Below are 27,286 nucleotides of genomic sequence, written 5' to 3' on the forward strand. Positions count from 1 at the left end.
ATGAATGAAGGTAAATTTTCTAGAATTTCTAGAAGAATCATGAGTTTGAGGAAAATATCTGGTTCCCAGATCCAAAAATTAGGAGATCAGGTGTGCCTTCTAATAATTACAAAGTCAGATATCTAAACTACTCAACACTTGTTTAGGACTGACTGCTTCGGTACTGGACACAGATACAGGCCTTGATCCTGAAAAGACTTATCCAAGTGCTTATCTTTAGACATGGGCATAGTCCCACTGAAGCCCATTCAAGGATCAGGTGTTTCTTCCAGATTCTAAATATTTATTTTTTTCCAAGTACATCATTGTCTAGGGGGCCTGATTTAATGCCCACTGGAGGCAATGAAAAAGCTCCCACTGACTTCAGTGGGTTTTGGATTAGACCTCTGCAGAATTTGTGTTTATTTTTTAATTAACCACTGCTTATTTTCTACCCAGCAATACATTAGCTCTGCTGCTGGAAAGCCCTTTGGTCTCCACTACTCACTCTGCTTTCTTGCGTTTATGGTAGGAGCGCCGCCATGGATTTCTCCAGGTTTTCCTTTTAGCTAAAGACAGGTCAGGTAGGAAAGCAGCGAGAGAACCTTCAATCTGATCTGGTTTTCCACAAAGAGCATGCTCGGTTGAGCAGTAGTATGAGCACTCACCATAGAAACAGATGTTGTTTGCTGACAAAGGAAAGGAAACATCAGAAAACTTTCTCTTTTATTAGTGTTTTAGAGTACGGAAAACACATAGAAATACACAAACAACCACAAAAAAATATATGATTCTGACTCAAAGCCCACTGATGGCTGTGGTAGTCTTTCCATAGCCTTCAGTGAGCAGTAGGGGCCTGATCCAGTGTCCACTGAAGTCAATGGAGAGATTGCTATTGATTTCAGTGGGTTTGAAGTGGGGCTTGGATCAGGCCCTCTGTGAATATTTCCAATTTATGTATATTCTAATAAAATAAAAAATAGTTTCCTCTACACTTTTCCAACTTCAATATGCCTTTTGAGCAATATGAGTCCCTACAGACACGGACAGTAAGCTCTAGACTTAACATAGTTCCCCCAAATACAGTACCTGAACATTAGATAATAACCAATATTGCTAAGAGTTTGCTCAGCACTTTCTGGAAATCAGGTCCCTTTGAAATGTCTCAAGTTGGGAACCTAGAAATTAATGTATCCAAAATCAATAGTTACTTTTTAAAATTCTGTCTCATTTCTTCGAACACTGACAGCATTTTTTGGTAGAAGATGTTTTCATTTTACAAGGGAGAATTGTTTGCGATACATACCCAATTTTCCAGGGAATCACAGAGCTAGCTTTGGCAATAGATATGTTAAATTTCCTCTCTGCATGCTGCATTATTCCATTAGCCAACAAACAGAATGCCTCAACAGCAACTTATCATATTTTACAGGGCCTAGTACTTTAAAATCTCACAACTACCATCATATATTTGAATGGTACTAGGAATGCCATAATCCACTTCCCAAGTGAATACACTAGAAGGCTGAAAGATGAGTACTTTATCCCATGAAAGAAACCAGATTATTAGCAAGAAAAGCAGAGTGATGTTCCTATTATTGCTGTTTTACTACAGGGCTTAAAAAATGTACTTTGCACAAATGCGTAAAATATAAGTTGTGCAAGATTGTGTCCTTTCCTTACGCTACGGTGCCACGGGGATAAGGAGTAAGAATCTCCACTCTTAGTCCAACTCTCAGCAAGGCCACGCAGCATAGCACTGCTGTGCTTGAGTGCTGCTTACAGAGTTGCTGCTCCTGGGGAGCAACTGACTGAAAATGGGGCAGGGATGGGTGAAGCCAGGGCTCAACACGCATCCCTTCACAGGCTGGCTTGCAGAACCTGCTGTCTGCACAGGCAGCTCCATGCTACACCGTAAAGAAGTGTGGCTAGTGACTTTCCCCCTAATGCAATAGGACAGTTCAAGGTCTCTGAGGCCAAATTCCTCCTGGAGCTTGCTTTGGGGTGGTGCAGCTCTGCATAACCATTTCATTGGAGCTTCATGCTAATGGCATGATCTAACCCTGTAGCAAAATAAAGCATCCAAAGTGGAAACAGAATAGTGTGTGTACATAAGGTACATAGTGTGTGTACATAAGGTAGGTGATACAGGAGAAAGAGTAGGGAGGAAGAATGGTCCTTGACAGAACAGTGTTAGCATATTGCATGTTTAAAGAGGACACTCCCTCAGACAGATGTAGAAGCTTCAATAATGCTGTTGTGTCCTTTTACAAAGTAAGGCTGAACATACTTTTAAATTCAGGAGACTATGAAAGTGCAGTAAAACTCATGATGATGCCATTACTGATTGGAATTGCTCAGGTCTATTATTTAGAAGACAGACTGATTACCATGAAATTGTCTCAAACAATCAGAGTACAGGGTTGATGGATTATTACTTAACAGTTTTTCCTAGTTATTCATTTCCATACATTTTGGTTGTGGGCATCTGAATTGTGCATTATATGGTTATAATTCAGTGGTCACATATCATGCAAATCCCTGTACTCTGATAGGCTGGCAGTTATTATTAGTCAATGAGGGTATAAGAACAATTATATCATGTCCTCAATGTTTACTTACATTGGCTAAGTCCCTTCTGATTTTGTTCCAAAACACAATGTAAACAAATATATATTACATTTATCTTGAGGGCAAGAGCCTTTTTGATAAGTAGAAAGAGAGAGAGAGAGAGAGAGAGAGAGAGACAAAAAAACAGTAAAAGAAAAAATGAAGAGGTGAAATGATAATAGGGGGAAAAGAAGAGCCAAAAAGATATTTTTGAACTTGAAATAATAATAATAAAAATCTTATGGCAATTTGAGCACCCTCCCTTTAAAAAAAAAGTTTTTCCTTTCATTTAAAATGTGAGCATTGCCTTAACAATTTCAGGATAAGAATAATAACTTCAGGCGATTTCCCCTAACTCGGAAATAACCACATCCTTGGCTGATAAACCCCTTGGGTTGATTATTTCCTATAATCACCTCAGCCTTCAGTCTTGTTGCGTGTTCAACAAAGGATATGATTAATAGGTTTCAAACAGGAATAACATTCAATTTATCCTTTAAATAACTTGAAACAGTCCTGTAATTCCTATTGAAACACTGGCACCTTTGGAAAATATCTTTCACATTGCATAGGAATACAGCTTTATCTATCTATCTATCTATCTATCTATCTATCTATCTATCTATCTAATCTACAATTTAGCTTAAAATAAACTACTATAGGACTCCACCATCTAAAATGTGAAGGGGGTTTTATTTCCTCTCTTAAGGCTCTCCTCCAAACAGCCACTGTAGCGCTAGTCTGGCTGCAGTTTTCCACGAAGCTTTTTAGCTTTGCCTTTGATCACGACTGTTAAATCAGGAGGGTTTCATGCCTCCATCTGAACTTTTTTCATAATACATAATGAAAGGGGGATGTGGTCTGAACATTGGCTGAATGCTATGGTAAGCTGCAGTTTACTAGGAAACTGGATTATCGCATTGTACTAGGCAGTGGTACTATTAGCTAATAACTCCAGAGCAAAAAACATTTGAGATTATGCCTTTGAAATAAATTAATCTAGACAAACTATTGCAATGCTAAACACAAAAGATGATCTGCACAAAAGCACACACAGGATCAGATTGTGATCCTTGCTGCAGGATAAAATAGGGGAGTGAGGGGACGTAAAGAGACTGCCTGCATTCCTCCAAGCTTCCTACTTCCTGAAGGGGGCAGTGCAGTGGGAAGAACAGTCACCCTCTAGCTACTACTCCCCATCCTGTACTGGTGGGCATGGAGTGGGGAGGGCAGGAGCAGGGAATGGGCAGAGCCTTGGCACAGCTTATTTCCCCCACGGAAAGTCAAAAGTCCATGCTCTCAGGGGTGGTGCTAGGCATAAGCAGACTAAGGGTATGTCTACACTACCCGCTGGATCAGTGGGCAGCGATCAATCCAGTGGGGATCTATTTATCGTGTCTAGTCTAGACGTGATAAATCGACCTCCGAGGGCTCTCCATTCGACTCCTGTACTCCACCAGGCGGAGTCGATGGGGGAGCGGCAGCAGTCGACTCACCGCAGTGAAGACACCGCGGTAAGTCGATCTAAGTACTTCAACTTCAGCTACGTTATTCACTTAGCTGAAGTTGCATAACTTACATAGATTCCGCCCCCCCCCCAGTGTAGACCAGGGCTAAGCAACTGCTTAGGGTCCCAAGCAGATTAAGTGGGCCCTGCTGAAGTACTACTCCCCAAATACCCTTCATCTTATTTAATGGGGACTTTTAAACAAGTGTATTCATGTGTGTTGTGTTGGTATATTTATTCGTTTGAGGAAATAATACAATTAGTGTTTTAGGGGGAGGAGTAAGGGCCCCCCAGAAAGACTCCTGCTTAGGGACCCCAATGGCCTAGCACCACCTCTGTGTCTGCTCCTGGGTCAGCACAACTGTGTGTTGCCCCATACGTGGGGCAAATTGTAAGATTGCCATCTAGCCCACATGTTTTTATTTAGTCAAGTGTCAGCATTACCTGTTCATTTGCTGATGTGGATAATCCACTGATATTTGTCTTGATAGTTTAAGATACTTTCTCTATCAAGTCTACATGAATCTGCTTACACCCCGGAGGGAGGAAACTTACCATCCGCTATCCTGAACCATAACTGTTTTGTAAAGAGCAAAAGACACAACAATGACACTCATCTGCTGTCATATCCGCTGTACATTTGACCTTTTTTTTTTTTAGAAAGGAATGACATGAAATACCGCACTTTGTACTGCAGGATGAATGACTTGGAATCAACTGAATGCAGTCAGCAGCTTTCCATATTTTTAGTACAAACAACCGGGAATAATAATTTGGCATTCATCATGTAGTTGTAGCTAAATAAATCCACAGCAAAGTTTATGGCATATCACCACAGTCACATCAACCGCTGCATGGGATGACAGAGCTAACATGATACATGCTGGCTGCATTGTGCTTTCCAATCAATCATTGTTCTTATTGGGGCATATCCAGCTATTGATTTTTACACAGAACTCCCAGTGACTTCAATGGTCATCCCACACATTGAAGGATGGCCGGATATGTCCTGTTGTTAGGACAACGGATCTGAAGCAAAACCCACAAGAGTATTTCTTGGTGATAAACTACAGTCAATAACAAGGCCTTTTCTGCCCCCAATTGCATGCACTGTTGGCCCAGTCTTGTGGCCCAGGGTCCCATTGGCTTCAATAGTCTTGCGCAGGGGACTGCAGGATTCTGGCACCGTAGCTCACATTTTAGCATCATTGGAATGATAGAAATGCGTTGTGCAAATCTCTTATGAATGGGCATTTTGCCATTAAAAATATTTCTACCCCTTCCTGCATGCAGGGATTGCGGCAAGGTAGGGTTGTAATATTATGGTTGTAATATTATTGTAATAGTAGGGTTGTAATATTAAGGTTGTAATATTATACTCTCTGAATAGCATTCTTCAAAAGGATTTCTTAAAAAAAAATTCAAAAACACGGATGCTGAATATTTGTAATAATCCACAACTCCCATTAAGATTAATTCAAATAGTTTTTTTAAAAGTCCATTTAAAAATAAGGTAGATCATCTGCATTCCCACATGACACATTTATGGACAAATCCCACCTTCCTATGCTTATATAAGACTTTAACAGGAGCCCCGTGTGAGGACCAAGGGCAGTATTTGGTTGTTTAATATATTGTGTGGGGATGCAGCCAAAGGGGGAGCACAACACATCTGCAAAGGATGCAACCCTGGTGCAAGCTGCTTGCACTCTCCTAGTGCAAAGGGTGGCGGGGTGCATCAGCACTATCGGCAGCATTGGCATCCCGGAAAGGGAAGGGATGTTTCAGGTGGGTGGTTGCACTGAAATATTTCTTCTGTGTCTTGTATCAATGTGTTAACTTCCATTTCATTAAATAAAGAACATGAGCAGGAACATTTTGAGGGGCCCAAAGTGATATTGCAATACATTTGTCCTATACTTAAGGCATTAGGCATTAAGGCAATGTCCTATACTTAAGGCAATACTCAAGTTGCAGTGGGGGAGGTTTAGGTTGGATATTAGGAAAAACTTTTTCACTAGGAGGGTGGTGAAACACTGGAATGCGTTACCTAGGGAGGTGGTAGAATCTCCTTCCTTAGAAGTTTTTAAGGTCAGGCTTGACAAAGCCCTGGCTGGGATGATTTAATTGGGGATTGGTCCTGCTTTTGAGCAGGGGGTTGGACTAGATGACCTCCTGAGGTCCCTTCCAACCCTGATATTCTATGATTCTATGATTCTATGATTTGAATATGAATTGACCAGATTTGTGGGTTTTGACAAAATGCCTTGTAATCATAATCAAGTGATCGAAAAATAGGAGTATCAAGGCTCAGCCTGATTATTACAATTAAAATTCAAAATGTGTCTGTGCATCTATCCATCCATCTTGTGGCTTTCATAACGTTAGCGGAACAATAATTCTGCTCAGGTAGAAAAGGAACATTTCAAAATGCTTTACAATCAAATGACTTGGCAGTACCTTTATTTCACTGAAAGTAGTGTTACTTTTAATACTGTGCATTTAGCAATACCCTTGCAATCAAAAGTCTAGAAAGAGGATATAATCCTGAATGTTTACTACAGCAGTACATAAAAAGAACTTTAATCTACCTGCTCAGAATAATAACAGACTCAGATTTGCTATTGTTGGCTGGAAAAAAAAACCCATACACAATCCCCTGGAATTGGTTACTCTGAATGAAAGCGTTAATGCTTACTAGAACTAAAACGATGGCTGACATTAATATGTCTCTTTTTGCTACCTGAAGAAGAGTTCTCTGTAAGCTTGAAATCATGTCTCTCTCACCAACAGAATCGGGTCCAGTCAAAGCTATTACCTCATTCACCTTCTCCCTTTTGCTAGTAAGTTACTATTCCTTTATAAGAGTACTAGAGTTTCCATAGCTTCCCCTGCTGCAAAGGATGTAAAATTAATTTAAATGATTACTCGTCTATTTCCATGTCTCATGATCAGACCAAACTGCTTGCAAATGCACTTTTTCTGCAATGTGCTTTCTTTTGGAATGCAGTATTGACTGACCCTATTGCTGTCCAGTTTCAGGGTTTTACATTTCTCCGCATAAGAATGAATGCTTCCCTGATGTGTAGTTCCAAACAAGAGCTGTCTGGAAGTTATTGGCAGAGAAGGGCCAGTATATAGCCCTGTCCCATGGGACAACACTCAGAGGTGGCCTCGGGCACGGAAACTCTGTTCCATTGCCAGGATGAGGTTTGCACACTCCACACATCGTAGAACAAGCTGAGGATTTGGCCCTAACACCTCTTGGAGTGATCATTAGATGCACAAGACCATTTGAGGCTCTGTGCCTCTCTCCACACCCCTACAGCTTGCTGGAAGTGTGGGTCCATTGGATCCATGCAGCCAGGGATTCCCCTTTAAGGGGTAGTTTCCTAGTCTGGTGGGGACTCCGTGCAAAATGAATGCCACTTACTGCTGCATGGACTTTAAGGGGTGTATGTGGGGGGGAGTTATGTTTATGGAGGAGACACTGTGTCTCCACAGCCCTTAACTCTCCACGTGCACTGGGATAGAGCTGCAGAGAAAACATACATTCAGCTACAGGGGGAATCCCATGGAGATCTTGAGAGCTCAATGTGACACAGAGATGTGAAGTATTCTGTGGTTTCTTATTATGTTCATATTTCATGTACTAAATCTAGTCAGTTTAGCACAAAATGCGGCAGAGGAGAAACTTCTAGAGGCAAATCAACCTGTGCCCTGAGAATAGGGGAATTTCTAACTGGGCAAGCTGAGAGCTGTCTTTGATATGATCAGATGTTTCACCACATCATATATCCTGCAGCAGGGGTCTATCAGAGCTATAGAGACTCCTTCAACTACTGGGCTGAGGTAGCCCTGGCTGATATCTGAGGCTTCCCACTTGTGAAGCTAGCACTGAAATCAGTGGGATCCTTTCAAATGCGCTATTTAATCTGCTATTTGGGCTTGGTGTTAGGTCCCTGGATTTGTCCAGTAGTGCTTAATTTAGGACCTTTATTACTTCTGGACCCCACATTAATTAATTAATGCCATTTAAGGTCAGTATGAGATACAAGATGCAGGCTGTTCTCACAGTAATGTGAGTCTGGCTAATTAAACTAAGGATTTGCAGAGAATGGCTTTGCAATTCACTAACATGCTATAAGGAAGGTATATTGATTTAGAAAATCTATAATGCAAAAACACACAAGTTAAGCATTTTATTCTCCAGCAAAGCCTGAGTCATGGTTAATAAAATATTTTAATTGCGTTTATCTGAATCACATAAACAGAGGTGGATAAAGGATTATGCTTGGACCTTCCTTTGAATGTCTAAAATTGTATCATGATGAGATAAAGAACTTTATCTTAACTCGCAGTCTTTTCTCTGGAATTCGTTGCTTCAGTTGCTTTAAACTGTTCAGATATTTTAGCATTGTTTTATGATTCTACTTTCAGAAATCACACAAGGTTTCCCTTAAAACCTTGATATATAAATTGGAAAAAACAAAGGACCATACCCTTCCAAATCTTGCTCACAAGCATGGGAATACAGTGGTTAACATTTCAAGTGAGCAAAACAAACTACATTAATTTAACATTACCCACCAGATTTTCAGCCTAAATTTTATCTCTAAATTTTGCTCAGAGTATTTGCATCCATAATTGATTGCAGTGATCATATTTTGCGCATGAAAATTCACATTTGTCACTCAAGTGCTTGACTGGATTACCCATATTCCTGTGTGTGTACACAAAGTGGGTGCATACCTTGTTTTGTGAGCATGGTTAATTAGTTGTATATGTAAAAATGGGCACTCAAAACTTGAGGGCAGATTTAACTTTTTGCAGTTATGCAATTTATTTTCCAAGTGAAGTTACTGCTATAAATTACAGCATGTTAAAAATGTGCATATAACAATGCTGAAAATATATCATGATCTCAAAATGTAGACATCACTAATGACTCCATAGGTGATTTTATGTGCACAAGTGTGACACACACAATAAATAGCTATTTTTGTAATGAAAACCCAAAATGGAGGGTTATGGTTTTCATCTGATGCAGGCATGTAACGATTATGTTCATGGAAATTGAGGGGAAGGATTCTCTTGTGATTAAGACTTGGGACTGGGACTCAAGGAATCTGGGGTCAATTCTCAGCTCTGTCAGAGATTTCCTGAATGACCCAGTCACATAGACCCAAATTCAAATCACATAGACCCAACTCAAGAAAACACTTAAGCACACTGCACATCGTGTAACATCATTTAATAGTAAAGTCAATGGGAATTAAGCACATCCTTTTTACTCTGTGTTTGCATAGGGAGTAGCCTATGGGGTGTGTGGATTATTGAACTCTTAAGAATGAGCCTTTGAAAATTCAGATGTTGCATTTTATGAGGCTACTAGAGCTGGGCAAATACTGAAGAAAGCATTCAGGATCATACTGTGAATAACACCCACAAATTCGCTGCTATGATGTTCACAACCCCTTTTATTGGCTATCCTCAATGTGCAATTTTATTATTTACAAGAATGTTTACGGAGGTTAATATTCTCCCTGGTCCAGAGGGCCAGAACAAGGGTCTATGCACCAGTTAGGTCACAGTTAAACCCTATTCTGAGGATATAAATGGGACTTACATGCTGCATAGGCCTTGTGGTAGCCTTTGGAACACAGCTGATTTCCACCTGGAAGGAGTATCCTTCATACATATTGCTCAAGTGTCACACTGCCTTGTTATTGATACCGATGTAAATATGTGTCCATGAGAATGTTTGGGACTGAGATGATTTATTCAGTTCCCCTCCCATATATAAAAGTTGCAGCCATCCAATCAGGGAGCAGAAACAATAGTATGTAACCTATAGCGATGATCAGTCATATAACATAAATAGTAAATGTGCTAAGTATTAGTTGTTTTGAATAATCTGCAAGTAACTGATGAAAATGCTTTACATAGAACACTTGTTGAATAATTTTCATTAACAAACAAATACACACAAATCAAACTCACTGGATTATTTGTGAATGGCAAAAGGGAGAATGTGGATGAGGTCATATCTTTTACTGGACTAACTTCTCTTGGCGAAGGGGAAGGAAGCAGAGACCTGAAGAAGAGCTCTGTACAGCTTGCAAGGTTGACCCGTTCACCAACAGAAGTTGGTCCAATAACAGATATTACATCACCCACCCTGTGTCTTTCATATTCTGGGATCAGCTCTGCTACAACAATACTGAAAAAAGGGACTCAGTTCAATACAGTATATTGTTTGCTGTCAATAGAGCATGACCTGATCCAACAGCTCCCCTGATAAACCATATTTGTTTTTATTTAAAGGTATATAAAAAGAGACCTTATATTACAATTAAACAATAGGTGTCTCCCTTGTGACGTAAGAAGAGGGCAATGTAATGCATAAAACTACCTGGTGAAATGAAAAATGTCCTCCACAGTTTCTTGTCACGAGTAACATCCCTAATTTCTCTGGTCATATTAACCAATCTACCTGCAACAGGTGGAACGCGACGAAAATCTAGGATCCTGGAAGTGAAATAAAAGGGGCAGTTTACTTTTAAGATTCTTTAAACAACAACAACAACAACAAAACCTCTGATAATTCCTGCCTCTAAAAACGTAATTGTGATGCAAACTAAAGAGGTACATTATACCCAGAAGGCACCATCTAAATTTTTCGGTGGCCTTCATATTTCAAAGACCCTCATCAAGTTTAAACCAGATCATCCATGGTGTATAGTATACATGCTCAAGATGTAATGTTAAACGTTCATTGTTATGAGTCCCGATTTAGCCTTATTGTATAAAGGATAAGAACGGCCATACTGGGTCAGACCAAAGGTCCATCTAGCCCAGTATCCTGTCTTCTGACAGTGGCCAATGCCAGGTGCTTCAGAGGGAATTAACAGAACTGATAATCAAGTGATCCAAGCAGAATCACTATATGATTAAAAGCAAGAGGATACAATGTTTCATTAAAAAATTAAGCAATGTAATATCCTAGAAATCTAAGATACAAGAGACCTGTTTGTTAGTCCAGTCCAACTCCTCACCAATGCAGAATTGTTCTCTAAAGGACGTTATCCATTGCTTTTTCACTCATGTTTTGAGTGAATCTAGACACGGGGTTCCAATGTCTTCCATTGGTAACCTATTACCCTCATTCCAGGATATCCAGAGAGGCCCAAAAGGCCCCAATCTAACCCTTGTCTGGGTAGCCCTAAAGGCCCCAAACCTAACCCTAAGTGGAGAGCCCTAGGGGCATCAATTCTAACCCAAGAAAGGGAAGCACTGTGGTCCTCAACCCTAACCCTACAGGCCCTAACTCTAAACTGGGGAGCTCTACAGACCCCATGTTTTACACTAGGCTGGGGATCCCTAAAAGAAGAGTTCTGTGAGCACCAACCCTAACCCTAGGTTAACTAGTTTTAGGGTATGTCTACATTACGGCTTGGAGCAAGCTTCCTGACCTGGTAGACTGACTTGTGCTAGCAGGGCTCTTGCTAGTGCATTAAAATAGCTACATGGACATTACGACACTGGTGGAGGCTCAGGCTAGCCACCCAAGCTCAGATCAAGGGTGTAGGGTGGGCTTGAGCCTGGGTGGCCAATTCAAGCCTCCATTGGAGCTGCAACATCCCCACTGCTACTTTTAGCTTGCTACTGTGAACACCACTAAGGCAAATTTGTCTAGTAGGCTGGGAGGCTTGCTTCCAGATGCAGTGTAGACATATGCCTCAGAGCCCCAAACCTAACCTTAGACTAGGGTGCCCTATGGATCTCAACCCTATCTTTAGGGTAGGGAGTTCTAGGGACCCCAACCATAATTCTAGGCTGGGAAGCCCTGGGGACCCAATGCAAACCCTAGGTTGGGAAGCGAAATGAGACTCAATCCTCTCACTAGGTCAGGGAGCTGTATCAGGCCCAACCTTACCCTAGGCTGGGTAGCCCAACAGATCCAACCCTAGACCTAGGTCTGGGAGCCCTATGAGTCCCAATCCTCGATCTCGTTGGAGAAGCCTTACTGCCCCCAACCCTAACCTTAGGCCTGGAAGCCTTATGGCCCTCAACCTGTCCTTAATCCCTACCATCCACTACCATAATCTTAGGCCAGGAAGTCCTATATATTGCAATCCTAACCCTAGGATGGATAGCACTACCAGCCCCAAAACCAACGCTCTACCATCCCTGACTCAAACCCCAGGCCCGGAAGCCCTACAGGCCCTGACCCTGACCCTTGGGTGGGCAGCCCTATGGCTCCCAACCCTAGCCATAACTCCAGAATCCCTATTGGCACAAACCCAACCCTATATGTGGAAATTCTATTGGCCCCAACCTTTATCTGAGGCCTGGAAGTCCAAGAGGTTCCAACCCCAAACCTTGATCTGGAAGCCCAACTAGCTCCAATCATTACCCTAATCTGAAATGTCCGATGGGTTCCAACAATGACTCTAGCCCAGGACAGTCCTCCAGTCTCAATCCTAGCATAAACCATGGTATCCAAATGGTCTCAAATCATCATCCAACCACTGATTGCCACTCATACCTGAACTCGGGGCCTGATGTGTCTCATGGGATCTAACTGGTTTCAGAGGAACAGCCGTGTTAGTCTGTATTCGCAAAAAGAAAAGGAGTACTTGTGGCACCTTAGAGACTAACTAATTTATTTGAGCATGAGCTTTCGTGAGCTACAGCTCACTTCATCAGATGTTTACCTGTAACCCTTTTCCCAGGATTCCCTACAGTCCCTACCCTAACTCTATTATGAATTGTCCAAGAGACTCCCACTCTACCCCTAGCCAAGAACGTTTTATGGCCTCCAATTCTGGCCCTCACCCAGGATGTGCAAGAAACTGCAACCCTAATCCTAATCCAGAAAATGCCGTGGTCTCTAACTGTAATCCTAGATTCCCAGTAAACCCCACCCATAATCTCTGCACTGGAGGCTAAATGGGCTCCAGTCCAAAGGCTATCTTGGACACACAGATGGCTCCATCAGGGTCCAGCCCTAATCCTGTCCTAGATCAACCAATGGGCCCCATTCCTCATTGTAACTGTGGGCCTAACTATGACCCTAACTCTAAACTTTGTGCACAATGGCCCTCAGCAGCCAGTCCCAAACTCAACCTTATGAAACCACCATCTCTTATCACCTCTCTGTTCATCATTTATTTTATTCTTCTCTGAGTGCTCTCCTGCTTCTCAATATCTATCTCATATTCACATGCCTAGAACTAATTGAAGTAGGACAGGTTCAGTTATACCAATGCCATGTATCCCCCATGACATGAGACCTCTCCATATGCAACTCAAGGTCACATTGTCATGTGTAGCATTAGACTCTTCTCTTTAATATCACCTCTAATTCATTTTGACCTTTACTTCTTTTCAGATATCTTCCTCCCAAAGTAAACCTTTGTTTCTAATTATTATTCCCCATTTTCATTCTGTTCCATTCATTCCTTCATATAGATTGCTCACCCTTTTTATGTTATTTTCTATTTTTAAAGTAACTAAATTTTTTTTCCAGGCAGGAGGATTTGGAATAAAATGCACATCACATTTAATTTTTCTTTTAAATATTATTTTGTTTTACTTACCTGTCCAAATGAAATGCTGCTATTTCAGCATTATGCCTTTCATAGTCTGAGAAATAAAAGAAGTCAGGTGGGGTTTCCTGTTCTCTGGTTTGCCTGCAAAGAAAAACAGGCATGACAAATAAGGGTTAGTATTTATAATGAGCAATGCTCAAAAATCAAGCCCTTTGTTCAAGAGTTCAGTATTGGTTGCTTAATCGAAGGCCCCTAAAAATACTTCATGTGCGAATTATTCACCATAAAGTAATTTTATCTTTCTTACTTCTGTAACAAAGTTCTGAATTCCAAGCCTATCCTCCTGCATGAAGGCTGCTGTCACAAGTGCTGTTCCACTCAAGATGCTCGCTCTATTTAACAAGATCTGTTTTATCACTCAAATATTTCATTAGTGGTAGCAGTGAAAAGAATGTAATTTCATTAAATTATCATAAACTGTAATTATAAAATTTCCAAAAGTAATAAAATTTCGCTTTCATCTTTGGCAGTTGTGGAGCTGCTATCTAAAATATGACTCTTCTTTTGTATTACTTGGATCCAACAATGACATGTTTTCTTCATTTCAGAAGAAATGGAACCATTTCAGTTTGACTGCAATGACATACGTCACATTTCAAAGAACATTAACAAGATTGTACTCCAGAGAAGCGTCAAAAATTTGTTGTTCCTACATTTTAAGCACAAATAAAAACTGTTTTTTTAAATAGAAAGATAAAGCTCAAACATCAAACTCTGCTAAAAATGGAAAGATCTTTACATATAACAAAGGGGCAATCTCAGGGTCCTGTGAAGCCAATGGGAGTTTTGCATTAACTTCAATGGGTCCAGGAATTGGCCATGGGATGAAATTCACCCTGTGCAGTTGACCATCACAAGACCTACGACTCCATTAAATTCCACTTATATCCTATTTTGAGGACTTAAATGTGACTTAAGTGTTACACAGATCTTCTGTAGGCCATCTGCTTGGGGTGAATTTCATCCCAAGAAAACTGCCCTATGTATAGGTATTGTTTTTCTTTCTACAGACTTTGTACAGTACAAAGTAGTCCATGCCTTAAATGAAGCATAACTGCAGACACATAGAGACCATCAACATATTTATTTTCTTGTCACGTGTCATTCAAATTGTGGCTATTTGTGGGCCATAAGCATGCCTACTGAGGGTACAATACTTAGCACTGCAATCGTAATTTTCACACATGTGGTCCCCTGCTCAGCAGAAGTGCTGCAGTGTGGCAATCAAATAAGCAATCACTGCTCTCCATTTGCTCCTGTTGTTGCAAAAAGGCAGTAAAGGATAGAAGCTAGAAGTGAGACCAGGACAAAATAAAACTAATGTTTTTGAGATAGGAACAAGGGAAAAGGTGAAATAGCCACAGGGATGAATAAAGTTGAGTTGGCTTATGGTGCGGTATATAATAAATACAAAACTGCTAGGTTAGCTGCAGCCTCATTGTACAGTTCCATATCAATTGTATGTTGTAACCTCAGTACTAGAGAAATGAGTTTTGACTGTACATTTTGGGAGAAGGAAATTAACATATTTCTACTGGGCAGAAAAGGATTTCGAGTGCTTATTTTTTTCTGATTTTAATAAATTTCGGCAACTAATTGAAAGAGAAAAAGACACAACTCCAGTATTTTGCAAAGCTTACACCATTCACTCTATGCAGCTGATACGCTTCAGAAAATATTACTAATTAGCTAATCAGTACCATCTGCTTTTTATCTTCTAGAGAGTTTAAACATATCATGGTTGTTCCTTTAAAAAAAAATCTTGATTGAGAAAATAAGTCCCAAATAAAGGGTAGATCTTAATCCTGAAAGTGCAACTATCCACAGAAAACCATCATAGTTCCTTACTGCTGCATATCTGACATATGGGGCAGTCAATTCATTACATAGCTGCAGGAATAGTATATTCCCACAAATTTCACTTCTCTATTAGCTCCTTGAAGCTCCAGGCAAAGGTAATGGATATTATTAATTGTAGAATCAGTACTTTTTTCCCTGCAGGCTTAACCTTGTTTATATGGGTTTCTGTACTGTTATACATTTTCAATGCACCATCTGTACTGTTATACATTTTCAATGCACCATCCTCAGGGCCATGATCTTGGCTATGTAGAGGAGCAAGACCAGTAGTGAGCAACCTGAGGCCCATCAGAGTAATCTGTTGGTGGGCCGCGAGACAGTTTGTTTACATTGACCGTTTGTAGGCACGGACGCCTGCAGCTCCCAGTGGCCAAGGTTCACTGTTCCCGGCCAATGGGAGCTGCGGGAAGTCGCAGCCCACAGGCCGCAGGTTGCCCACCATTGAGCAAGACACTCATGGAAATGCCCAAACGATGGACAGGACGCTGAACTCATGGCTAAGTCTGGACACAAGAGTTACCCATACCTTTTAAATCTTGACTTGATGGCAAAAATAAACTACAGACACTAATTATTTAAAGTCCTGTTGATAGTCCAGCTCACGTGCTCTATATAGATACAGAAAAACACCTGATCAGCAGAAGTGACCAGCATGCATATTCTTTCCCTGTATTTTCACAGAAATAATCATTGGGTGCTTTTTGAATTGGGTTCTGATTCAATATAAATCAGAAGGAAGATTTTTCAAGTCCCAGAATTTCTGCAAAGCTATGCAGAGTCAAGTTGGGGCAGGCATAGAAGACCCCACTCAGGGGCCTGAGAATGAAACTCCTCTCCCAAACAACCTCAGCAGGGTCTTCAAATGACCTCAGTGTCCTCACTAGCATCAGAGTTCCCCCAAGTTCCTAGCATTCTCTAGTGATCTACTAGCACTTTATTGACCCTAGCTTGAAAGCAATTAGAAAACCCAAGCATCCTTTGGGGCCTGATCCCAAGCTAGAACCCACCTAGCATCCTGAAGCCTTCATCTCTGGTGACCTATTGTAATGTCCCATGGTAGGAACTGACTACTGAAACTTAAGAAGGAAATGACTACCATTCATATTGTAAACAGTCTCTTGGGTTGACTTTGATATCCCACAATGTTATTTAAATGCATGTTTACAGCTAATTGGAGTACACACTGGAAACTGAAAGATTTGTTGACAACTCCTCAGCCACCAATGAGCTGGATGCCACTCTATGTATCTAAAGCAAGGTGTAAGAGGTGCGATGTGCGTGGCACTAGGTACGCTACAGAATTTAAAAGGCCATCTAGAGCTTTTTTGACACTATTTTTTGACAATGCTTTCTTAAGAACCAATGATCAGTTCCCAGGGATTGTGTTTATCTGTGTTATGAAGGCACAAAACAACGACAGGTGCCCACAATTTAAATATTCTCCTTATTCAAGTTTGTATGATTTATATTTGAATTTATTTTACCAAAAATTCAAAACCAAAACCCGTTTGACTATTATCTGGTGTGTGCAGTCAAAGTGCTTGGCAGTGTGGTTAGAAGAGAATTCTCTGGGCCAAATTCTATTTGGATTTGTACAAGTGTAGAGTCAAAGGATCAAATTCAGCTCTCAGTTACACTGATGAGACCCCATTTAGTCCTATGGATTTACTCTGGTTTTAGATAATTGTAGATGAGATCTTAATTTATCACCCAATCTCTAACTAAAGTGTTGGGAAAGGAGTCCTGATTTTTGAATCCATTCCAGGTCAATTAGAATAGTGCATGAAACCACTTAATCCCTCCTATAGCATGTTTTAAAGCAGAATTGCATTTTAAAAGAAGAGAAATAAAGCCTATTGTTTCTGGTTTATTAAGTGATGGCTATTGAACAAAGACTAGCTCATTAAATGACTAAAGCAATTAGATATTTGAGCAAACAGACCAAGAAGGTAAGACCGCTGCAGAAGTTTAGACCTCTTCCTGATAATAAATTAAGGACAATGGTAGGAGCTGCTCAGTGCCAGCATTAAAATCGCACACCATCCACTATTTCAGGATCTACTGGTTGCGAAGGGTGGGAGAGAATTTCTGGCTGGTCTTCCTATTTTGCAAACAGTTGGAATCCAGTACTCCTCTGCTTGGGGGAAGATTTGACAGATTTCTATAATGACAAAATGGGAAGTTCTGGAGGAGAGACAGCTGGAGTTCTGCTCATATTGCATGCAGTTAAAATTTGTTCAATGGCATAAGACCAAGTGAATTACAACACTAGTAGAAGACAAATCAGAACTAGCAACCTTTGTAGAGGAGAAACAAGAACTATCATGAAAAACCAAAGCCACTGAAAATCCTGAACATAACTGGGAGAAAAATAAGAACAAAGCAAAAAGTGGAATTTTAAATTAATGGGAACACATATGGTTTTACCTAAGATGAGCTTTATCCATGATCTGATCTAGCAATTCACGCTAAAGAAGGGAATAACTAAAACCATTCAAATTAATGAATGCTTTCTGGGATAATGGTGGAGAGCTGACTCCATTTTCATTATTATTCCCACACGATTTGTTGTTCAAGAACATTTTGACATTTGACACGACGATTTATGTGTGAAAATATTTGCAGATCCCCCCCAGATTTCAAAAACATTAGCATACTCTTTTTTCAGTCCATAATTTTACACCTTAACTGCAATATTCATTGTTTCCTGTTCATTACTGGCAAGTCATGAATCTCATCCACACATTAAGATCATAAAGCAGTCTCTGGCTCTTTGGCATTTTTCAGAGAAAGCTGCTATAGAAACTAAGTCTTTAGCCTGGTAATCTAAGGCTAGTTTCCAGGACCTCTCTCCAACGCCTGCCTGTTATCAGTAATCCAAAATGTAGGATGCCCGTGGGTTCCTCCTCACCACTCAATAGAATTCCATCTAGATGTCATACTTCTTCAGCACAGGTTTCAGAGTAGCAGCCGTGTTATTCTGTATTCGCAAAAAGAAAAGGAGTACTTGTGGCACCTTAGAGATTAACCAATTTATTTGAGCATAAGTTTCCGTGAGTTCTTGTTAACTCCTGGAAATGTGCTGGAAATGGCCCACCTTGATTATCACTTCAAAAGGTTTTCTCTCCCCGCACCCCACTCTCCTGCTGGTAATAGCTCATCTTAAGTGATCACTCTCCTTACAATATGTATGATAAACACCCATTTTTTCATGGTCTGTGTGTATATAAATCTCCTCACTGTATTTTCCACTTTATGCATCCGATGAAGTGAACTGTAGCTCGCGAAAGCTTACGCTCAAATAAATTGGTTAGTCTCTAAGGTGCCACACGTACTCCTTTTCTTCTTCAGCACAGACTGCGGTAAGTTTCAAATCATATGCATTAGCAGTCAAAAAGCAAGTTAGACATTACTGATATATATAAGGACATACACAGTTTGCTGGCAATCCAGAGACATTCCAAAAGCATCTTTGTATCCAAACAACTGTATTTTAACTAATCAAAGGCCTTGTCGTTGGTTTATTATTATGGATTCAGAGGCCCTTTCTTTTTAAATAGGCCATGCTTCCTACTTTTTTTTTTTAAAGGAACACCCAAGAGGAATCAGCAGGATCAACTAAAAGGATTACAGAGGACCAATGGATTACAACAGCATACATGCACAAGGTATCAGTACGGTTGACTGGATGAGTACAACAAACAGGTGTCTATCTCCTTTTGTGTGTCACACTCTGGTTTCAGATGAGAATCTGAGCTCTCTAAGGGCAGCGACTATGTCTAGCTGTTGTAGACCCTTTAGCACAATGGGGCCCTCATCCTAATTGGACATTATCACAATACACATAACAACAATAAGTATTTTGGCAGCAGAGAATGGGATTGTTTGGGGAGGAGCAGTGTTAATTCTACAGCAGCAGGACCAGTAAGAGACTTAACAGGCCAATGAACATTGATAAGAAAGTAGTTTGGGCTTTCTAAAAGACAATTGGAGATTATCAGGGTGTACCCACAGGTATCACTTGTTATGTTCCTTTGATGTGTCTATTCCCATTCCCTGTGAAATATTCAAGATGCTTAAATCTTGTTTCCTCTTGACTGAAGACACTTTGGCATAACATAAATACAATAAATAAATACAATGATAAAATACAATTAATATAGTACTAAAATGTGTCACTTAGTACTAGCTTGCAGTTTGACTAACCATTTTTCATGAACTTATTCTTCTGACAGTTTCAGAGTAGCAGCCATGTTAGTCTGTATTCGCAAAAAGAACAGGAGGACTTGTGGCACCTTAGAGACTAACAAATTTATTTGAGCATAAGCTTTTGTGAGCTGAATGCATCCGATGAAGTGAGCTGTAGCTCACGAAAGCTTATGCTCAAATAAATTTGTTAGTCTCTAAGATGCCACAAGTCCTCCTGTTCTTTATTCTTCTGACTAGCTGAAGAAACAGAATGGAAGGCCAGTGACGACTTGCAATTTTTTCTTTTCTTTGTTTTTTTCTTTTTCTTGTTGTTATGTCAAATTGGATGGTGCAGCACTGGAATCTAAAGTGCCCCGAGATAATCTAAAGTTTATTATTCTAAGTGAAGGAGGCAGCCGATAGAAAAAAGGAGGTCTCGGAGCAGCTGCAGTCCTTAGTAGGGCACTTAAATTTTGCATGCAGAGTCATATCACTAGAGAGAGCTTTCTATCAGCATTTGGCATCAGCTAGAGCAGGTGGAAAAAATGCCACTTAATTTTATAATACATTTTAGGGGCTTAGTATGTCTTTAGGAAGATAAATGATGTTGCTAATGCATTGACATCTACAGTAGCAAAGATATCTGGCGCCTATTTCCAGCTCTTTATGGAATCTTGGCAGCTGATAGCTTTGGCTTTATCAAAGCATTCTGTTACAAAGAGCACTCCTAGGGACTATCTGAGCTGTTTACAAGAACAGAATATGGTCCAGAAAATGAGTGGCCAATCCCGGAATGCAAAGACGTGCAATTTAACGTGCTACAAAACGGATGTTTGGCCCGCTCAATTGCTCTCATCCAAATGACAATACGGACTTTTGCAAGATGTTTAGATTTTTCTCATTTCACTACAGTTTTATGATTAGAAAAATGGAAGAATATTTACCTGGGCTGAAAGGCAGAAATTCACACAGGGATGCAACAGTATAGGAATAAATAACAAACTGCTAAAAGGATAAATACCAAGACCATGCTGCTGCATGTGGGCCTCTTTTTTTTCTTTTTACGGTGTACAGAAAAGGAAAGCTTTACAACATGCCCAAAGACTAGCTAACTTAACATGAATAGAAGAATTGCAATCAGATGAATGGTGTCCAGCTAAGGAGACAGAGAAAATTGTATATAGAAATCCTATTGTTATATACAGAAGAAAAACAAACAAACCATGAATGGTCCACTGAACCATCTAAAATGCAGTTGCTGAGATTATTTTTCCTTTCCCACTGCCTTGCCCAATACATCTTCCTTCTTGAATGTACATGCTGGCTCCACCTTCCTACCATGTTAAGTTCAAAGCTTTTCCTCATTTTCAAAGGTCTCCATGACTTTTCCCCTTGGTACATCTCTATCTTCACGTCTGCCTGCCCCATTCGCCTTCCCATGTTGCTCTCCTTATTCCACCAATGCTCCCTTCTTGATTGTGCCCCTTGTCTCCTTTTCAGGTGTTGTGCCATCTTTCATACTGTCTTGTACTCAGGGCAGAACATCTCAACAGATGCTTGCCAAACTTTCAAAAGAAGGTCTACACACAACCTGTTCTCTGAAGTGTTCTAGCTAGGGCCCATGTGGTTCTTTGCTTGAGTTCTGTGCTCCACAATCTTTGGACTTGGTCTTTCAAGGTGTTGAACACCATCAGCTCCTATTGCCAAAGTGAGATTAGGTGGCTCAACACCTTGCAGGCTGCAAACGTTTCAGACTAGGGGCTCCACTGATTCTTTAGCAACAGTTCAGCTATTGTGCAGAGCTGTGCATACTGGCCGGCCTGTATATATATTAATCCATTGGGGTTTTTTGTTTTGTTCATTAGAACAACATTACAAAAATATTAGAAATGGGACAAAGCCAGGACCATTTATTTTAACACCTCCTTCTCTCCAAACTTTAGTGGTTTGGATAATATGGAATCCAGATGCAAACAAACCCTGATTTGGGTATGCAAAACCAAAACTCATCCCAGGAGGTTTTGCAATACCCATACCTCCTCAGGCCAATGATAATAAAATGTTGCTCAAATCCTACCCAAAAGGGGTGAAAAAAGAGAAAAAATACAAATATCATGCTGAATAGAACACAAGTTACTAACCCTGACTGTAAAACCCTATAAAACATAACTGGATGTACTGTCGGGGTTACTAACATGTTTCAGTGTCAGAAAAAGCTATGTAATGTTATTTAAGGGTCTCCAACAAAACAACAGAGAAAAATTAAGAGGGTCTTTACAGATGTACATTTTTCCAGCCATGAGATTTTTATTTTCTCTTGTAATGTTCTGGATTTGGGGCCCAATCCTTCCCTGATTTATATACCCTGTCCATTCCATTGACTTTATTGGGATTGTGCTGGGTATAAAGTCAGGGACCCAATTTGTCATACCATCTCTAGTCTAACACCCTATATAGTTTATCAAAGAAAGGGTCACTAAAGCAGAAGATAATTCTGTGAGACAGGGCAGTTTTTCCAGTCATTCTGTGTTGCTTTCAGCTGCACAGAAGGGAATTTTTGATCAGAATAAGAAGCATGAAGTTTGACCAGTTTGGAAAATGCGATTCTATTTCAAGACCTGCCAAACAAGTAGCTGCACTTCCTCATGAGAAAAGCAATGGCAAAACATTAGTATTGGTGTAAGTGCATTAGTGAAGATGTCTAACAGATCCATCATACTTTTTGGCATGAGCAGGGCATTATTTCATTCCCATTCTTTCTGGAACCCACCTGATACACCAATGTCACACCTGCAAGATTTCAAAGCTAAAACAAAAAGTTACTCTGATGGAAAATATATTGACAGGAAGGTGAGATTTTAAATTCAGAGCTTTTTTTTTATTATTATTGAGAAACCAACTAAAAAGAATAGAAAACAAAATTAGATACAAACCATGTAAGACACACTAAACAATTACAGAAAAAGGAATGGAATATAATGATACCTAACTCTAAGCAGATGTATATGTGTACATTTGCTGTGTACAGTACATGTGCGACAAGATCAAATACTCTGCATTCTCTGGTAGCTTCTGACATAATGATATCAGACAAGTAGGATAATTTCTTTAGACTATTTGTCTATACCACCCTTCTTTTCTGCAGCAAATATTTCAGATCTAACAGTCAGGCCTACCGTGTTTAACCATGCATGCAAGTTTAAACAGTTGAGGTGAGGTGAGTTTTTCCAATGTCATGGGCTAGATTCTGCTCTGGGTTATTATTACACCAGTGCAACTCTGTGGAGTACTGGTATGACTAAGAGCAATATTTGCTTTTTTAAATTAAAATATTTAAAATATTAAAAAATATGCTTTTAAAAATTACTATTCTGTAATTATTTAAACATATATAAAGTACCATAATAGAGGTGGTTTTCCTCACTTGTAAAGGTCCCCGTGACTTTCCCCGCTTAGTGCATCTCTATCTTCACATCTATCTACTCTACCCTCCCTCCCATATTGCTCTCTGTGTTCCACACATATATGGTTGGAACTACCAAAGAATACAGAGTATTTGATCTTGTTGTACATGTAGCATATATAGCAAATGTACATGCATACATCTGCTTAGAATTAGGCATCATTATATACAGACACCATAGTAGAAGCTCGAATTAAATGTATACCCCAAATTTTAAATAAATAGTAAGAGGAGCAAAAGTATGCCGCCAGGCCTAAACAACAGAGTAAAAGAGGCAATTAGAGGTAAAATGGCATCCTCTAAAAATTGGAAGTCAACTCATACTCAAGAAAATAGAAAGGAGTATAAACTCTGGTAAGCCAAGTGTAAAAGAATAATTAGTCAGACCAAAAAAATAATTGGAAGAGCAACTAGTAAAAGACTCAAAAACTAACGGGGGAAAAAAAAGAGGGGAAGTACATCAGAAGCAGGAACCCTGCCAAACAACCATTGGGCCACTGGATGACTGAGGTACTAAAGGAGCATTCCAGGAAGATAAGGCCATTGAGGAGAAGCTAAATGAATTCTTTGCATCAGTCTTCACTGCAGAGGATGTGAGGGAGATTCCCACACCTGAACTATTTTTTTAAGTGATAAATCTGACAAAAACTGTCCCAGATGGTATTCACCCAAGAGTCCTGCGGGAACTCAAATATGAAATTGCAGAACTAGTAACAGTGGTATATAACCTATTGCTTAAATCAGCTTCTGTACCAAATGACCAGCGGATAGCTAATGTGATGCCAATTTTTTTTTTAAAAAAAGGCTTCAGAGGTAATCCTGGCAATTACAGGCTGGTAAGCCCAAATTTAGTACTAGGAAAATTGGTTGAAATTATAGTAAAGAACAGAATTTCAGACAGATAGATTAACATGATTTGTTGAGGGAGTCAACAAACATATGGATAAGGGAGATCCAGTGTATATGGTGTACTTGACTTTCAGAAAGCCTTTGATGAGGTCCCTCACCAAAGGCTCTTAAGCAAAGTAAGCAGTCCTGGAATAAGAGGGGAGGTCCTCTCATGGATCAGTAATTGGTTAAAAGACAGGAAACAAAGGGTAGGAACAAATGGTCAGTTAACAGAATGGAGACAGGTAAATAGCAGTGTCCCCCAGGGATCTGTCCTGGGACAAGTGATGTTCAACATATTCATATATAATCTGGAAAAAGGGGTAAACAGTGAGGTGGCAAAGTTTGCAGACAATACAAAATTACTCAAGATAGTTAAATCCAAAGCAGACTGCAAAGAGTTACAAAGGGATCCCACAAAACTGGGTGATTGGGCATCAAAATGGCAGATGAAATTCAATGTTGATAAATGTAAAGTAATGCATAATGGAAAATATAATCCAAACATATAAAATGATAGGGTCTAAATTAGCTGTTACCACTCAAGAAAGAGATCTTGGAGTCATTGTGGATAGTTCTCTGAAAACATCTGCTCAATGAGCAGCGGCAGTCATAAAAGCTAATAGAATGTTATGAACCATTAGGAAAGGGATAGATAATAAGACAGTAAACATCATAATGCCACTATATAAATCTGTGATATGCCCACATCTTGAATACTGAGTGAAGTTCTAAAAAAAGATATATTAGAAATGGAAAATGTGCAGAAAAGGGCAAGAAAAATGATTAAAGGTATGGAGCAGCTTCAATATGAGGAGAGATTGAATAGACTGGGACTGTTCAGCTTGGAAAAGAGGCAACCAAAGGGGAATACTATAGAGGTCTATAAAATCATGACTGGTGTGCAGAAAGTGAATAAAGAAGTGTTATTTATCCCTTCACAAAATACATGAACCGGGGTCACTCAATGAAGTTATTAGGCAGCAGGTTTAAAACAAACAAAAGGAAGTACTTCTTCACACAATGCACAATCAACCTGTGGAACTCATTGCCAGGGGATGTTATGAGGGCTTAAAGTTTTACTGGATTCAAAAAAGAATTAGGCACATTCATGGAGGACAGGTACATCAGTGGCTATTAGCAATATGATCCGGGATGCAACCCCATGCTCTGGGTTTTCCTAAGCCTCTGACTACCATAAGCTGGGACTGGACAACAGGGGATGGATCACTTGATAATTGCTCTGTTTTCCCCTTCGAAGCATCTGGCACTGGCCACTGTTGGAAGATGGGATACTGGGCTAGATGGACCATTGATCTGACCCAGTATGGCCATTTTTATGTTCTTAATAGCTGCTATTAACAATTCACACACTCACACACCCCTACACATGAATTGGTTAAGTAATTAATGAATTATTATTAATATATGCAATGGCCACTTCTTGGTCAACACTGGGGACCTACAGTGCGACAAGCACGAGATTCTAAGGCTTGAGCTAAAATTTCAGGATGAGAGCTGAAACTTTCAGGATGAGAACTTTCAGGATGAGAGCCTTGCATCAGGCACAGAGGGTGGTGCATAACACACTTACCAGCAGATTACATGTACACACTTAAATTGTGTGTGTTATTACAGACAAAAGGGTGTATATATAGCGATTTACTGCAAATTCTCTTTCACCTTCCTTTTTTAGATGGGTGGGGAGAAGAGGATGAAGTGGGTATCAAAGCCACACAGGCTAACTGGCTATGCACGTTAGATATAAAGGATTCTTAGCCATCAGCCATAAACCGCAGTGCTTGTATGCAAAATGAAGGACTCATGATATGAAAAGAAAGACAAGTGCTGGGAAGCTCCTGTCACTAATTTATTTTGTGAATAAGAAAAATCTTAATCCAGAAATAACATTTGATGAATCTTGGAGATAGAAACATGGCTTCACATACAGGAGTAGGAAGATTAAGAGGCACTTGACAGCACTACAAAACAGTTCTCTGTAACCACATTAATATGGTCAATGTTGTTGCCACAGCAGGGAGAAAAGAGTCTCATAGCAATTAAATAAGCGGAAGAGATCATTAACGAGGGGCTGCAATGATATTTTGCGCATCTATTTAATGCATTCGCATTAGGAAATTATAACAGATGCAAATCTTTTTGCCTATATAATTGACTTTCTCTTTTAGGTGCTTTCATTTTATGAAGAGGGTGATGTGTGCATTTTTGCCATGACTAGCCCATGAAATCTCTCATTTCTCTCCCCCCCCCCCCCGCCCACATCTCCTTGGAGGCCCTGGTTATATATTGTCAGCTCACCATAAACAGCAAACATAAAAAGTGATACAGCTGCAAAAAAAGTGCTTTGCAAAAAAATTGCCAGTGCAAACATAAGCTTAGTTTGTGCTCATGCAGTCTCAGACTTCCTTCAGAGAAGGAAATATAGAATATTTTGTACAAATTACACATTTGTAGTGCTCTGGCATGGATGGAAGAAAAACACCTACAAAATCAGAGGTTTAAACTGTCCTTCAGCACAGAGAATGTTGTGTAATATGTACTGTGTCTGGGGTCACTCGGGGTAAAGATTTAAAGGAACAATAACATTAAATGAATTAGAAACACCAACTAGCTCAAGTTTCCTTTGACAAAAAGGGGGAGATATTTTGACTTTTGCAGTACCATGCATGTGCCACAGATACTCCAGATTTAAAAAGAACTACTTCTTCTAGTTCTACATATATTGCCAAAAATAAAAAGATCTTTTGAATATATTGTGAACGTGATGAACTGAAAATCAGATATATAAAGTCTGTCAACCTATTCATCAAGCTCCTAATGTAGCCCCCATCACTGTGGTATCTTACAGCATCACAAATATTAATGTATCCTCAAAATGCCTCTGTGTGACAGGAAAGTTATTCTTATTTTACAGGTGAAGAACTGAAACACAGAGATATTGAGGGCTCAGTTCTGCCATGAGTAACCTAATCTAGCACAGCACTTAAGATCATACTTAACTTTAAGCACCTGAGTAGTCACTGGGTCTAACCGCGTTCCTTACAATGAAGCACATGCTTCAGTGTTTTGTTGAATCTCGCTACAACACCCAGTACTTTGCTAAATCAAGCCATAGGTGACTTGACTAACGTCACACAAGCAGATTTTGGCAGA

The 27,286-nt window shown here is 39.9% G+C and overlaps 1 protein-coding gene and 1 long non-coding RNA gene across 2 annotated transcripts in view; one reads left to right on the top strand and one right to left on the bottom strand.

Annotated features, from left to right (window-relative positions):
• The window catches only part of LOC142073325 (uncharacterized), a 69,315-nt gene extending 50,072 nt beyond the window's left edge, over positions 1-19,243 (top strand). The window contains exon 3 of the long non-coding RNA XR_012670137.1: positions 19,163-19,243. This is a non-coding gene — a long non-coding RNA (uncharacterized LOC142073325). The remainder of the gene's footprint in view (positions 1-19,162) is intronic.
• FAM20C (FAM20C golgi associated secretory pathway kinase) overlaps positions 1-27,286 on the bottom strand; it is an 83,993-nt gene that overhangs the window by 9,005 nt on the left and 47,702 nt on the right. The window contains exons 4-6 of the mRNA XM_048867078.2: positions 13,702-13,794; positions 10,512-10,627; positions 488-668 (exon numbers count right to left, since the gene is read on the bottom strand). Coding sequence (XP_048723035.1) covers positions 488-668; positions 10,512-10,627; positions 13,702-13,794 — 390 coding nt within the window. The remainder of the gene's footprint in view (positions 1-487; positions 669-10,511; positions 10,628-13,701; positions 13,795-27,286) is intronic.

Source organism: Caretta caretta, chromosome 10 (genome assembly GCF_965140235.1).
Source record: "Caretta caretta isolate rCarCar2 chromosome 10, rCarCar1.hap1, whole genome shotgun sequence".
Lineage (NCBI taxonomy): Eukaryota > Metazoa > Chordata > Testudines > Cheloniidae > Caretta > Caretta caretta.